At 37.1% G+C, this 15,805-nt stretch overlaps 1 protein-coding gene across 1 annotated transcript; it reads right to left on the bottom strand.

Annotated features, from left to right (window-relative positions):
- Positions 1–143: 143 nt before the first annotated feature.
- Positions 144–14,804, bottom strand: LOC130918973 (gastrula zinc finger protein XlCGF52.1-like). Its single transcript, XM_057841309.1, has 2 exons — positions 14,361–14,804; positions 144–3,433 (listed from the first exon to the last, which is right to left on the bottom strand). The coding sequence occupies exons 1-2, from the start codon at positions 14,554–14,556 to the stop codon at positions 2,547–2,549; spliced, it is 1,083 nt and encodes a 360-aa protein (XP_057697292.1). The 5' UTR covers positions 14,557–14,804; the 3' UTR covers positions 144–2,546.
- Positions 14,805–15,805: the final 1,001 nt, after the last annotated feature.

Raw genomic sequence — 15,805 nt, 5'->3', positions numbered from 1 at the left:
ATTATTATTAATAATTACTTGAGTATGAAATAACGGATTACATAATGAAGTGTAAAATAAGTATAAATAAAAATACTAATGTATTATCAATTGTGTATATGTCAGGGTAAAATTGATAAATGCTTTATTTTCATACTGGGGAACAAATTTTTTTGCAATATATTTATTATATTTGCAAACAATGGTTTGATAATCATAATACAGTGCCCCCCAAGTGCTTCAAGGATTTGAGTGAAAAAAATTCATATATTTTATAAAAACTTTTAGTTAAAACTAGAGTTGTCTAATAATGACTTTTTAACCGATATTCTCCAACTCCAAAAATCCAAAATCGACATCAAATCGATACAAATATATGCAGTCGTGGACTTATTCATTACTTAACATTCATTTACTGTTCATTTAATTTTTGCATTATGAATGTAAATGGTCTGCTCACATAACATATCCCAAGCATTTTAGTTTGGAGACATCTAATGGTCAATAAGCGTAACTGCTGTGCTAAATTGTGACCAGCACTCGTACAAAGGCAGAAGGCTTCTATATTTATTATTGGATGCAACATCCATATTGACCAAAAGCCGGCAATTTAAAAAATGTCGATATTACCCAATATCATTTTAAAATGCTTTTATCGGCTAACAAATAATATCGGACAACTTTAGATAAAACTATATTTCCTTATTAATGATTTTTAAAAAACATGATGGGCCTCTGATGGCCATCTCGACCACTAGGATTTGGGTTTTCTGGGGTAAACCTTTCTTGACAACCAAGATTTGAGTTTTCTGAGGAGTACCTTAGAATACAGTGGTGTCTAAACTACGGCCCGTAGCCCAGTTTTTATTGGCCTGCAGCAGATTATTGCTGTACGACAATATACATCGTTATGTTTACCAAATTAACCTTGACGGATTTCAAGTTGGACCTTGCATCTGCAATTTTTCTGAAGCAGCCCTTCGGTAAAGAGGTTGGACACCCAGGCTGTAATATAACCATACATTTATATAATAATAATAATTTATTTTTTAGCTTGGCTTTGCATATTTACCCACTATCAATGACAAAATCACATGCAGTTGCAGTCTAAACAGACAATTTAATAAGACCTAAATGCTAGCAGCAACAGGATCAGAGTTGACATAATCAGAACAGCAAACAAAGTGATCCATTTTGTCAAAATAATATTGTCATCACTTGAAGTATTTTACTTGACAGCCTACAAACAAGGAAAAAAAAAAAAAAAAACCATTGAAAACAAAATTGCTGCTTGCCGTTGCAACTAAATGCAGCGCTTTGGGAAACTTACTGCGCGTTTGCTTCATTTTTTTTTTTTTTGCAGTTTCAAAACTCAGAAGTAACATGTAATGATTGTCATTAACCCAGGTCACAACTACAGTCGACTGGTTAAGCAATGATCTAATTAAATCGATGAAAACACAAAACATTGATCAACATAGTCATCGTTTGGATATGCCTTTTTGTTAAATTCTTTTACATGTCTGAATGGCAAAAAAAACATACCAAAAATTGTTTTTGTATTTTTTTTTTTTTATGGCTTTAAGTGAAATGTGACAGCGTTAAATGCATACATTGACTCGAATCCTAGCAGACTTCATAATATTGGCAAACACCACGTCTGTGTCGAACGTATCTATATATCATATTGTCATAAGATTGGTGATATACACCCTTAGTTTTAACTAAAATGTTTTTTTTTTAATTGTGAACTCAAATATTGAAATGGTAAAAAATTCCCAGTATAATATTCAAGTTATTTAGCACAAGTTTATCTTGCTCTTAAGGAGTCATTTTACTGACTGTAAAAACAGGGTGCTGCATATATTCAAAAGGAAAAAAAAAAAAAAGCTAACTATTTAGAATATGCTTCTACCCTGCAACAAGGATTGCTACTAATGATATCATTTAGTCAGACTTGAAAAAATAATTCATACACCTATTTCATTTTAAATTGACATTGCTGATTATACACAGAATTAAAGTTCAGTTACTACCACAGCTTATACTATGTAAATGCATATACATGGGCTTGCAGTGAATGAGTTAATATGGCAACGACACATTATGTACACAGAATCATCTAATGACAGCCAAAGAAATGCTCAAAATAGAACGCAAAATAATGATTTAAAAATAACACAATGCAAAGAGCACTAATATTAAAGAACGGTCAATTATTATTTTAGTTTCTTTGTTGTTATTGTCGTTTCCATTTTAAAATATTTTTTATGGAATACTTTTAGAACACTTCTTTTTGCATCTTATTTTTTTGTCTTTTAAAATGTATATTATTTATAGGTTGTTGTTTTTTTTAACAATAACTTTAGAATGTAAGGGAAAACATGGGGGGGGGGGGGGGGGGATACATAAAAACCCTACAAAAATATTAATTTACATTCACTGCCAGCCCTGCCCGGTTGAAATAAATTATGACTTCTTTCACATGAAATTTTTTCCCCACTGATTTAAACCAAATCTCAGAGGTTTAATTTATTGTCGACCTATGTTCCCAAAATATATGTCAATTAGCTGTCGATTAATTGGTCGAGTACCACACATTTGTGATCTCGGACGCGTTCTTTGCGTGCGAAGCATTTGTCGCAGACGGCGCATCGGAAGGGTTTCTCGCCCGTGTGCGTTCTCATGTGTCTCTCCAGGTGGGATTTTTTGGCAAATCCTTTGGTGCAAAACAAACACGGCATAGCCTGCTCTGATGAACGGGCTGCCTTAACAGCTTTCACTGGGACATCCACCGTGACAACAGGAGTCCTCTTCATGGCTTCAACGGGGACATCCTTGAAGTTGCCGTGCGTGCCCATGTGTCTCTTCAAATGGTGACTTCGGGAAAATGTGTTACCGCAAACGTAGCACACGAAAGGCCGGACTCCCAGGTGAGTCAGCATGTGTCGGTTCAAGTTTCTTTTGATGCTGAAGGTTTTGTCGCATTTGGGGCAGGAGAACGGCGCCACGCCGGGGCGCGTGTGCGTGCGAATGTGGCGCCTCAGGTTGCGGGTTTTGCCGAAAGCTTTGCCGCACTGAGGGCAGCTCAGAGACTTGCTGTTGACGGGTTCCTCGTCGGGAGGGAGATCGGGGGCGTCCGTCTGGGAGGACTCTGATTCTTCAATGTCGGATATAGGAGCCATGATATTGGAGTCATCGCAGTCTTCTCCCACGGGTTGGTCTTGAAGTCGCGAGGACCAAGCTCCGTCGTCTTCACTTTTTAAGTGGATGTCAGTCAAAGGGAGCAAGTCCATGGGGATCTGTGCCTCCTGGTCAGCCTGAGTAGTCCAAATGTCCTCCACTTCTTCTTTAATGACTGGAGAACCCCTTGTGCAGTTCTCTTGCTGAATCTCCTCCTGCAGCTGCTCAGAGGGAACCTCTACTGGATTCTGCACCAACACCTGCTGCACGTCTGCAAGCAAACACAGACCCAGTAAATAATAATAGCCCCGATCCGCACAAGGCATTAAAATGCAGGCATCTGTATCGGCATGTACTAAGAAATAACAAGCGCATGCTATGCAATACAGTATGCACTCCTCAATATTTACTAGTATTTTACACCTGCCGGTTGCTCCACCGAAAAATGGCCACTCGTTACTAAGGGTGTAACGGTACATGTATTGAACCGTTTCGGTACGTGGTGCTCGGTTCGGAATGGAGGCGTACTGAACGAGTTTTTGACGTAATGTAACCCTTACTTTTCGAGGCTGTGAGTCAATCGGGTTACAGTTTGTGTAAACTACTGTATATTTACTCCGCATTCTCTACTATAATGAGGACCAACACAGTAGGACAGTACAACCCAGAAACGTCAACGGCGCGACAACGTGGCCTCCGCGAGAACGCTGTGAAACGCTGGTGTTTAAAGTCAATCAGCCAATGCCTACCAGTCGCAGTGCGGCCGCGTGTTAGACGCGTCCCAGAAGCGGCTCAAAACGACACACGCGAAAAGAACGGCAGAGTTTATAATTTGACGCGAGACGTGACCCTCTACATCAATACTACTACCGGTAGCTAAGATCGGGCAGACCGGAAGTAACTCGTGTAAAAACGCGGTGGATCCTGTCGATTTTTAAACTAATATGCAATCGTAACCCACTTTTTGAGTCCGTCAGATCTCTTGAGTTGTAGATCGGGGCACAGTTGACTTGTCTTTGTTGATTTACTGCTGTCTTCTCTGCTATAATAATAACCAACACGGCCCTGTGTTCAATACAAAACTCTCCTACCTCTGCTATAATAATAACCAACACGGCCCCGTGTTCAATACAAAACCCTCCTACCTCAACAAAACAAGTAGGAACTAATATTCACATAGGAACTAAAGTTATACAACATAAAATATTCAATATAAATGAATTAGGGGTGCACGATATCCATTTTTTGAAACCGATATCGATAACTTCCTGCTCCTCAAAGCCGATACCGATATCGATAACCGATAATATACAATTTTTTTAATGTATATTCACCCGAGTTTTTGAACACCTGGAGGTTTAAAAAAACAATGGTGGATTCAACATAGATTTGTCTTTGATCTCACCAGAATTTTCATAATGACATGAACATTATTATAATGAACAAAACAAAGACAAGAACAGTCTTGACTTCAAATAAAGCGCCAATATTTATTTTTTCAAATAAATATAATTTGAGTCAATCACAATCAATTAGTCAATATAATTGAAGATGTGTTTCCTGAACAATGAGCACTGAACTAAAACATAAACCCAACAGGTATTGTGCTTTGTCATCAGATAAAAATATTTGGTGCTACAGGAGACTGTTGTGGTCTTGGTCCATGAAACAACTTTCTTAACCTGGGAGACAGGTTAAGACAGCAAGCCTATCAATAACCAAAAGGCCTCTCAATAACTTACTAACTTATAACTAACACTGTCAACATTATATAGTAAGATTTATCACTCATTCCGCATAACAAAAATATGGTAGAACAAAAATGATTAATGGCTTGCCTTATTAAATAATCAATATAAACGGCAGTGAGTGAACTAGACATGTGCCGGTTACCGGTTTCACGGTTTACCGTGGTGTGAAAAAGTCGCGGTTTCAAAACTACTAAAATTTTCCGTCAGACCGTAGTACGGTATTTGCCATTTTTCATGTGTCAAAAATGCAGCCAGAAGTGGCGTGGCGCGGCAGCGCTCACCCCCTCCCATTTGTTGCTGTGTGTGAAAGAGACTATCGGCTAAACAGCCAGCAAACCCTAAACAAATACTCCAAACATAAGGCGTTCTTTTCTTCAATTTATTGAGCTCTCAAATCGTGGTAAGTGGAATATACAAAATGAATACATTTAAAACGTTGTACAATTGTATTTTTCCATGTGTGAGTAGCTAAACAGATTAGCACTATGACAAAGTTCGCCAAAAACAAAATACATATTTTCCTTTGAAATTCGATATACAAACTAACTAAAAGCTTAAAAAAGACGAATTTTAGCCTAGACTTAGCTGAGAGAGCAACTTCGTCGAGTGTTACAGCCGCAGAGTGAGAAAACAAGCTTGATTCGCTTGAATGAAGGAGGGGGGGGAGGCATAGCATCAAAGATTGTTAATTGAGGAAAGATGATCTTGCTCTAAGCACAAATCCACGTTCGCTGGATCAAGGAGAGGTCTCCCTCCCAATAAATTTTTTTTTTTTTTAGATGAAACCTTTCCACAACAATATTTACATTTTATCTAACTTATACATTTTTAACTAACTTATTAACTTTTGAATTCTTTGTTCTTTCTAACACAAAGGCATGACATCATGTAGACTAGAGTTGACACAGTGGCTGAAAATGGCGAAACTTCACTTGAGCTTTTCAATCCTCAAAAAAAAAATTATGCAGTATAAATTTTTAAAAATTTTATTCAGAAGAGTTTTTACTTTTTTTATAGAAATTATTTTGTTCTTGCTCTAAACTTGAGCAACTTGAGCTGTGGGTATAGTCTATATATATTTTTTAAATAAAATTAAAATATAACGTATATTTTTAATGATTATTTATTTTAACAATACATTCATATTCCAATTTGCAACTATGTTCTGAAAAAAAACCCTGTTCAATGGAAATTTTTTTTTTTTTTTTTTTTTTAACCCATACATCTCAAAATAACACATTTTGGACCTATAATTTCAATACCGTGAAACCGCGGTATTTTTGCTCACGGGTATCGTACCGTCAAAATCTCATACCGGCACATGCCTAGAGTGAACCCATATTCAATAAAGTATGAGGTTTATTCTCTGCATAATATAAAATCCTACCAAGCATGCTGACAGGACTAACATTACACGACAACTATTATATGTATGTATAGCATAGCACACTAGCTTGAGCTACTAGCCTTAAGCATTGGCTGGCTTCTATGACACAACAACTTATGAAGTTCTGTACATATGACCTTCACCAACGAAGTAAACATATATTGCACATCCATATGTTATAGTAAACATAAATACTTACATTTATTCCCGAGGCGAAAATATAAGTAACAGAAAGCATTCACGATTGTCAATGCTAACGCTAGACACAGCACTGTGTAAAGTGAATGAGTTTGTGGGCCAAATTATAGATGCAGCGAATTATTCTGACCGGCAGGTGGCAGCAATGCCCCGCAAATGGTCAACTGATTTCCCAGCCGGCGAGCACAGTTCATACTGTATTATCGGTCCTATTAATTATGTTATTGGATTTATTGGGATGACGTCATAATTCCTATTATCTGACCGATAATTATCAGACCAATAATTATCGTGCACCAGTAAAATGAATATATTTTACAAATGTGATGTAGTAAACACATAATAAAATAGCCAATTTAAATAAAATAAATTGAAATGGGCTAACGCACCTGTAATTAAATAATAAGAATAATACACAGATCCTGCTTACACAATTAAAATCCACCAATAAAGCTTCTGAAAATCGTTCATAAGAAAAAAAAATGATGCATTGAGGCATTTCATTTGTAAAATACATGTTAAAATCTGTCATTGGGATTGCTTTTCTCTTTAGCACAGGACTTCTTTTTTCATCTTTCTTCCAGAAAGAAAGCTGACCAATACGCGGGGTCTAAAAGGCAAATTGTTGCTGGATTATCTTTAAATACCCGCTACTTTTTGAGCAGAATTCTAGCTTTGTATAGGCTAAAGTTCCTATTGTTGAAAGCACAAAGGTGTGTAATAAACAACTAGCACATTTATATTTTGCATTTTTGTTTTCTTAATGTAAACGAAAATGAACTGAACAGTGACCTCAAAATCGAGGTACGTACCGAACCAAGATTTTTGTGGACCGTTACACCCCTACTCGTTACAAACACCGCTTTTAAAGAAGCAGCGCTTGTCCTCCTTTCAGTGATGGCCATTGATTACAAGTTTACGCTGCGGAAGAAGCAGCAGCAACAGAAGAGGAGAATTATTAAGTAGTAATGTCCAAATACGATCACATCATCAGAAATCAGGCCGATCACACCATTTTTCAGAGGATCGGAATTGGGTGAAAAGGATGGGTTTTAAAAAAATTTTTTTTTAAAGATTAAAAAAAAAAAATTAATAGCTAAAAAAATAACAAAATAATCCAGAAATACAATTGCATTGCCAAAATAAACAAAAATATATACATTTTATCTAGATGGACGTTTGAGCACCAATTGTTTTGTGTCGGAGTAGTGAGGCACAATGATACATTTCTCAACCGATACAGATAACAGACCGATAACCTCCTCCTTTCAGCCGATAACCATATAATGTCAAGCCGATAATTCGATTAAAAGATACATGTAAAATTTTAAAGTATATACAAGAGCAAATGTTACTGCGCAAAAATACAATTTATTGCTACTTTTTCCCCACATCAAAGGTGAACAAGTAGTAAATTCCAAAATCTAACATTGTCTGACAATGTATAATAGTAAGCTTTTGGCAAATATTACTTAGAGTAAATACCTAAATTGCACAAAAATGCTTTTAAAAGTAAGCCATTTCTAACATATATAACATTACTACGCTACAAAAACACACTTTCTCATGAAGGAATCAGACCTTCCAGCAAGACAGCCAGAATCACGCCAGCCATGGCCGGCGGGACCCAACAATCCGGCCAAAAGGCCAAACTCCGTGCGTTCACCTTAGACTTACCCCTTTGTACTGACTCCATTTTGAAAGGTTTAAAGAAGGCTCGCCGAGAACAAGTTGACAATTTATTCGGGTCGACAGCGATCAAAACGGCAAGGCGAAACAAACACTCAGGCGAGGAGGCAAACTTGTTCCAAGGTCACCATATCAGAAGTCAACAAAAGGTTCCAGAGAAAAATGACAACGCTTAGTTAAACATTCAGTCTTTTGATGGCTCTCGTGGGGCGGGCCGTAGGCAGGAAGAAGTGTGTGTTTGGGATTGTTGTCTATTTTGCGGATTGGACAGGAGGATTCGGGAGTTACTGTCGTCCGGGCAAACAGAGTTGTGGATTTTGCTAACTCAGCGTCAAAGGGGCTCTTGGAGTCTTGTCAGTCATGTTATCAGTTGGATATCGGGTGTTGGTTTTCATTGTGTCGGGACAGGGCGTCCCTTCATTTGTTCTGGACTGTCCGGGAGAACTGATTGCGAGAGTTGGTGCGTCAGTTGCATGACGCACGCGCTGGGCTTCCGTAATAAGAAGGCGTAGGGTATCTTTTATGCCCTATATTCTGCTTTTTATTTTATATTGGGTGTGTTAAAGAGTAATACAAACAGTCAAACAGTAAATACGAGAAATGATACTATTACCTGATTGATTATATTAATTGTGTTAGGGTAATGCAAACAGACTGTGCCTACGAGAAAAGGTACAATTTCCTTCACTTAAAACTAGTTGAATTCCCTTGTTTTCACTGTAAATCTATTAGAAACGAGTGAAATTATCTGCCAGTGCTTCAAGTAAATTTCTCAGATTTCTTGAACTAAGAAAAATAGCTAGCTGAAAATAAGCTTAACAGCCCTATTTTAAGCAATAAATTATTTAATCTTAAAACTTTTTTTTTTGTCAGAAATGTTCTTTATTGAAGAATAGATAAGATATGGTTCAAAACATTTGAAAGCAAATTTTTTCTTGATTTAGGTGAAAAATGACCAATTTTTAAACGTATGAGCTTTATAAGAACAAATAGTAATATTTACTTCAAGTGGAATAATCTGACTCATTCATCTGCTCACTAGTCTTTAACACTCAAAACAAGATGGATAAAATTATTTGACTAAATTTAAGAAAAATAATCTGATTGTTACAAATTTGCAGTGTACCAAGTGCATTACTTGCCTCTGTTGTGTGTGACCCAGGTAGTTCTGAGTGGAGTGTGGTTTGGTGCATGTTGACATTATCACCTAACCACTGTGCAGTCATGTTAACTCATTTGCTCCCAGAAACGTATAAAGACGTTCTATTTTTAAATGCTTAACTTTCCCACAAATGTATTTATACGTCTTTTGCGTTTTTTTGTACAAGAAGCATCTAGAGCTTCCGATCTATCGCCGAAACAAAAAACAAGCCTTAAAACCAATTTTAAAGCAATAAAACTGGCCACTGGAGGGCAGTAGCGCATTTGTTAAGACCTCACAACCCAATTCAAACAATACAACTTTATTAGGGAAGTTAGCAGAGCCCCTACGCAGCTTGCTGCTCAGGTCTACCGCACGCTCGAGTGTCCTGCACGGAAACACGCACGGCCAAACCAGTTCCCCCCCAGGAACATAAGTTCCCCAGGCAAACGAGACAGTGGTCACCACAAAAAAAGACTAAAAAAAAAAATCCATCTTTACGAGACAGTCGGCAATGAGGGAAAAGTTTAACCGCTGTCGCAGCCACCAAACGTCATCTCTCAGTTAGGTAAGTGTGAATAAATTGTTACTTTGCCATCAAAAGCTCTATTTGGCTGGTTGTTCATGTTATTTTGTAAAAGGAAAACATTATTCAGATGTTTGGGATGTCAGTTGCCACGTTTACATGGAGCCAAATATTCCAATTACAATCGGAATATTTGTTCAAACCGAATAAATGTGTTCCATATAAACACCTCATTCGGAATGAACAGGCCCAAACCGAATGGAATTTCATTCCGATTCACAGGGGTGGAATATTCCTTTTCCCAAACCGATTAGAAGTAAAATTATATCATGTAAACAGGGAAGCGGAATGGTGTCTGGTTGCGTTCTTTCTGCGCATGCTCCGTACTGACGCGGTAACGTCACTTGCAACATGGCTTCCAAGCACACGCACAGCGCACCCACACAACTTTTTAAATGAACGGCGTATCATTCTGAAGTTTTGTTTCCACTCGAAACGTTAAAACAGCAGCTGATCTGACGATCGATCTCCATGTTTTGCAACGTGACCCTTTGTTTTGATTAATCTGCGCATGTCAGACGGCAGTTGTCAAACGTCCTTTCGGAATAAAGGCAGTCACATGTAAACGCTGGCTCGGAATAGATGAAGTGACATGTAAACAGCTGATGTGAAATTTCCATTCGGAATGATTTGAATCGGTATGAATAAAAGTCAGCATGTAAACGTAGCTACTGAAGCAAAAAATAGCCGTGTTAAAAGTCAAAGTTATGTTTGAAATTTTTGCGTTTACAAAAAGCTCATTTTCTCTGTTTTTTCATCAGAAATTGGAAAATTGCTCAAACTAAGCAATTTTCTAATGCTGATTTCCAAAGAATGGAAAAAGATATGAACTTACTTTTTTTTCTGCTGAAAGAAGAGAGTCTAATCTTTCTTTTGGTGGGTTCCATGTTTATATAGTAATAGAACAGAATTTTTTGTGGGCCTTGCAAAATCAGTCAAAATCCAGTAAAAAGGCCGGGAGCGAAGGGCCTTGCTCCGGTGAAAATGGCTGGGAGTGAATGAGTTAAGCATGCTTACTTGACTGACATAACTTGTCCAAATGTCAGCATGTATTTCTCGAAGAATTGTGGTCGTATAAGGCAGGTAAGCACGCATCCTAAGACTTGCGGCGGCTCGGTATCTGGTAGCGGGGCTCTAGATGCAGCAAAAGCAGCCAAAACCCCATGTCCTCAACGACTGTAAACAGCTGGTCACCGAAGGCTATAAACTGAATTATATTTCCATCCAAGTCTTTGGCTCTCGGGTCACTTCGGTCAAAACGTCTCTGCCTGTCAAAAGAGACTCCGATCCTCACTAGTCCCGTAAATTCCCATTATTAGCTTTAGCCTCCTATTCTTTCCACAAATCTTTGTGATGCAGCTTTAAGTGGGTTATCAATGAAGTGGTGTTGAATTAGCACGCTTTATAAAGGCTAAATCAGGTGTATGATTATTAGGTTGCATTATCGGTTGATTTTTTTTTTTTTTAAATCTGGATTATCTGTGTGACGACATCATTGCCATTATCGGCAGATAATTATTGGTAACCGATATTATCATGCATCTTTAATTACAAGTTTAAGCTGCCGAGGAAGCAGCAGCAACAGAAGATCCCCAATGCGGTCACTTGATCAGAAATCGGGCCGATCACGCCATTTTTCAGAGGATGGGAATTGGGTGAAAAAAAAAAAAGTTTTTTCCCTTTTTAAAAAAAAAAAAAAAAAAAAAAAAAAAAAAAAGATACTCAAAAAATAATACCTAACAATAACAATCCAGAGATACAATGGCAGTGCCAAAAAAACAACAACAATTTATACTCCGCAACACTGCCGGAAAAGTACGGTAAACGTACACTTCTGTAACATGTTTGGAACTTTTGTTCAAATAAAGAGGGGACAAAAAAAAAAAAAAAACTTTTTATTCGGTATCGGATCGGGACGCTTATCAACAGATTCTCAAAATCAGGTGACTCTGACTTGAGTGCAAAAATATGCGATAGAGACATCTCTAATATAAAGTATTTTTGAGCCGAGTAGAATTTTTTATCTGGTAAGTGTTGTTGAATGTGCTCATTTAGCAGTCATTTTTCAATGTATAGGCCTACACTTTAAACTGTGGATAAATGTACATGTTAAACAGTAATACCAGCCAGGATTTGCTGTTTAAAGAACGCTGACATTGACATGAACATCTATAAAGATGTGAGCTTTGTTACAAGGAGGGAAAACTGGAAAAAAGTAGGTTAGCTAACTTGTGCCCTGAGCGTGCATAAGTGATTAGCACATGAGCTAAGATACGGTGGCATATGGCACTGACTGTGGATTCGAATATCAGGCTTGATACCATATTGAACAAGCATTTAAAAAAAATTTAAAAAGTGATTTAATCTTTAAACTTTACAGTTCATTCATTTATTGTCACCCATACCAGGTGGGCACAAAGGTTGTTAAGCAGTGTCTGACCAAGCCATGACAGCAATTATTTTACATTCAAGCGATGCAGTAATTTGTCCCTAAAATTCAAAATAAAACGTGTTAAGGGTACAGTATCAGCTAGGCGTGTAACGGTACACAACAATCTCGGTTCGGTACGTACCTCAGTTTTGAGGTCACAGTTCGGTTCATTTTCGGTACAGTAAAAAAAAAAAAAAGCAAAATATAAATGTGCTAATTGTTTATTACACACTTTTGTTCTTTCAACATTAGGAACATTAGCCTATACAAAGCTAGAATTCTGCTCAAAAAGTACCGGGTATTTAAAGATAATTCAACAATAATTTGCTTTTCAGCACAGAAAAAAGTCCTGTGCTAAAGAGAAAAGCAATCCCAATGACAAAGATTTTAACATGTATTTTACAAATGAAATGCCTCAATGAATCTGTTTTTTTTCTTATGAACGGTTTTCAAAAGCTTTATTGGTGGATTTTCTCAAGTTGAAGCGCCACACAGAAATTAATAAATGTAATTGTGTAAGCAGGATGTGTGTATTATTCTTATTATTTAATTAGAGGTGTTTTAGCTCATTTCTATTTATTTTATTTAAATGGGCTATTATTTATTTTATTATGTGTTTATATTTTACAAATGTGATGTAGTATTGATTTATATTGTATATTTTATGTTGTATAACTTTAGTTCCTATGTGAATATTAGTTCCTACTTGTTTTGTTGTGGGAGGAAGGCCGTGTTGGTTATTATTATAGCAGAGAAGACAGCAGTAAATCAACAAAGACTAGTCAACTGTGCCCCGATCTACCACTCAAGAGATCTGATGGACTCAAAAAGTAGTTTACGATTGCATATTAGTTTGAAAATCGACCGGATCCACCGTATTATTACACGAGTGACTTCCGGCCCGATCCTAGCTAGTAGTTTTGATTCAGGAGGGCCGCGTCTCGCATCATATAATAAACTCTGCTGTTCTTTTCGCGTACGTCGCGTTGAGCCGCTTCTGGGACGCATCTAACATGCGGCTGCACTGCGACTGGTGTGCATTGGCTGATTGACTCTAACGCCCGCGTTTCACTGCGTTCTCGCGGCGGCCACATTGTCGCGCCGTTGACGTTTCCTTATACTGTCCTACTGTGTTGGTCCTCATTATAGTAGAGAAGACTGAGTAAATATAATCTACACAAAGAAACTGTAACCCGATCGACTCACAGCCTTGAAAAGTAAGGGTTATATTACGTCAGAAACTCGTTCGGTACGCGTCCGTTCCGAACCGACTACCACGTACCGAAATGGTTCAATACTATTACATGTACCGTTACACCCTTAGTCTCGGCATAAGCCGATAACACATAGTGGAATCGGGAGCCAAAAAATGGTATCGGTGCAACACTAGTAAATACTCTCTCATTTTATTTTTCACATCCGAAACAAATTAGAAACTTTAAAAAATGTATAGTACAGAATAGAAGTATAGTATAGAATAATTATTTCTATATTATAAAATGTATTCATTAAAAGCAGTAAACAAAAAACAAAATCAGTAGATGTCCACATGTACTAGTATATTTTGGGTTAATTAAAAAAGAAAACAGAAAATATTCTCTAATTTTTGTAGTCCTCGATGAAAGCAGTTCATTATCGAAATTAAATATTTGCCCACATATTTTTGTTTTAGTGATCAAGACTACAGTTGGATCACAATCATAGCCCACTTGTCTCAGTGGATCGTTTTTGCTTCCAACGAATACTTCAAACTGTAAAGCCCTGAGTAATATAACAGTAAATAACTCTTGATTCATATATGAGCCGATTAGTGGATTTATCGCAAAAATAATCGGTCATTAACTGACAATCAAAATAATCATTTGTGGCAGCCTTACTTGATAATTTTACGATTGCATTACTTACTCATTTGTTGCCAAATAAGGATGATTCTGGTTCAGAACTTAATTCAAGACCAAGATTTCAAATTTTTTAACCTCAGGATAAAAAAAAAAAAAAAAAAAAAGTCCACTAACCTGCTTGTTGTTGTAAATCAGCATGAGACTTTAAAACGGCGTCCAATAGCTCGCCTTGTCGCTCCTTCTCCTCTTTTATACGACGAAGTTCCTCCTCATACTCCAGGATTGTTCTTTCAAAAAGTTCATATATTCCTTCCACGGCGACGTTTAGTCGCTGCTTCATTAGTTCTCTCAACATTGTGACTTTACACATCTCAACACGATTTTGTGCTTAGCGATGTGCAGCTAATTTGAATCGTCTCTGTAGCTCAGGGTCGCTAAACGTTTGCGCTAAAATGAAACGGTCAGAACTAGACTTTTAACCTTTACGTTGAAGCCTTGACAACGATTTTCTTATATCTCACGTCAAACGTTTGATCGTAAAACAAAGACAATAAGAAAACAATAGACTTGACTAGCACGCGCAGTCGCTCCACTGTGACGTGTTGCTAACTTCCGCGCTATTCTTCTCCACTGGCAGCTTTTAGTAGCCAACGTTCACCACGACACATTGCTGCCATCTTGCGGAAATTAAACAAATGAATAAACCGAAGCATGCATTTTCTTTCTTTTTACATTTTATTTGGTCATAGACAATTTTGTACCCTGTCTTTTGCTTATTTTTTTCCCCCTGTTTGTCTAACTTATGTCTCACGAAATTTATTTTCATATTTTGCACCATATATTTGAAGGGTTTCTTTCTGTCAGATTTGTTATTTTCGACATTTTAGGGGTTTGTCTGAAAACAACAACAACTTAATAATTAAGGGAAAAAAATCACATTTTTGTCCAATATTTTTTCCCAATTTCTCTCAGATTATTTGCCTTGTCTAATTTTGACCGTTTTCAACTTATTGACATATTGTTATTGTCATCAATGGAACATTGTGACCAACAAAATTGGACGTGGCACTCCAGTATAAGCATATGTATTTATTAAAATAGAATTTAAAAAAAAAAAAGAAAAATATATGCTCTAGAGCAGTAGTTCTTAACCTTGCTAAAGGTACCATACCCAACAAGTTTCACATGTGGATTCACTGAACCCTTCACACTTAGATAATAAAGCGTTTTTTTCAAATTCAAAACCGATATACAGTGGGTCAAATAAGTATTTAGTCAACCACTAATTGTGCAAGTTCTCCCACTTGAAAATATTAGAGAGGCCTGTAATTGTCAACATGGGTAAACCTCAACCATGAGAGACAGAATGTGGGGGAAAAAAAAAAAAACAGAAAATTACATTGTTTGATTTTTAAAGAATGTATTTGCAAATCATGGTGGAAAATTAGTATTTGGTCAATACCAAAAGTTCATCTCAATACTTTGTTATGTTCTCTTTGTTGGCAATAACGGAGGCCAAACATTTTCTGTAACTCTTCACAAGCTTTTCACACACTGATGCTGGTATTTTGGCCCATTCCTCCATGCAGAGATCCTCTAGAGCAGTGATGTTTTGGGGC

The sequence above is a fragment of the Corythoichthys intestinalis genome, chromosome 7, assembly GCF_030265065.1.
Source record: "Corythoichthys intestinalis isolate RoL2023-P3 chromosome 7, ASM3026506v1, whole genome shotgun sequence".
NCBI classification, from domain to species: domain Eukaryota; kingdom Metazoa; phylum Chordata; class Actinopteri; order Syngnathiformes; family Syngnathidae; genus Corythoichthys; species Corythoichthys intestinalis.
This window is presented reverse-complemented; position numbering and strand designations above follow the sequence as displayed.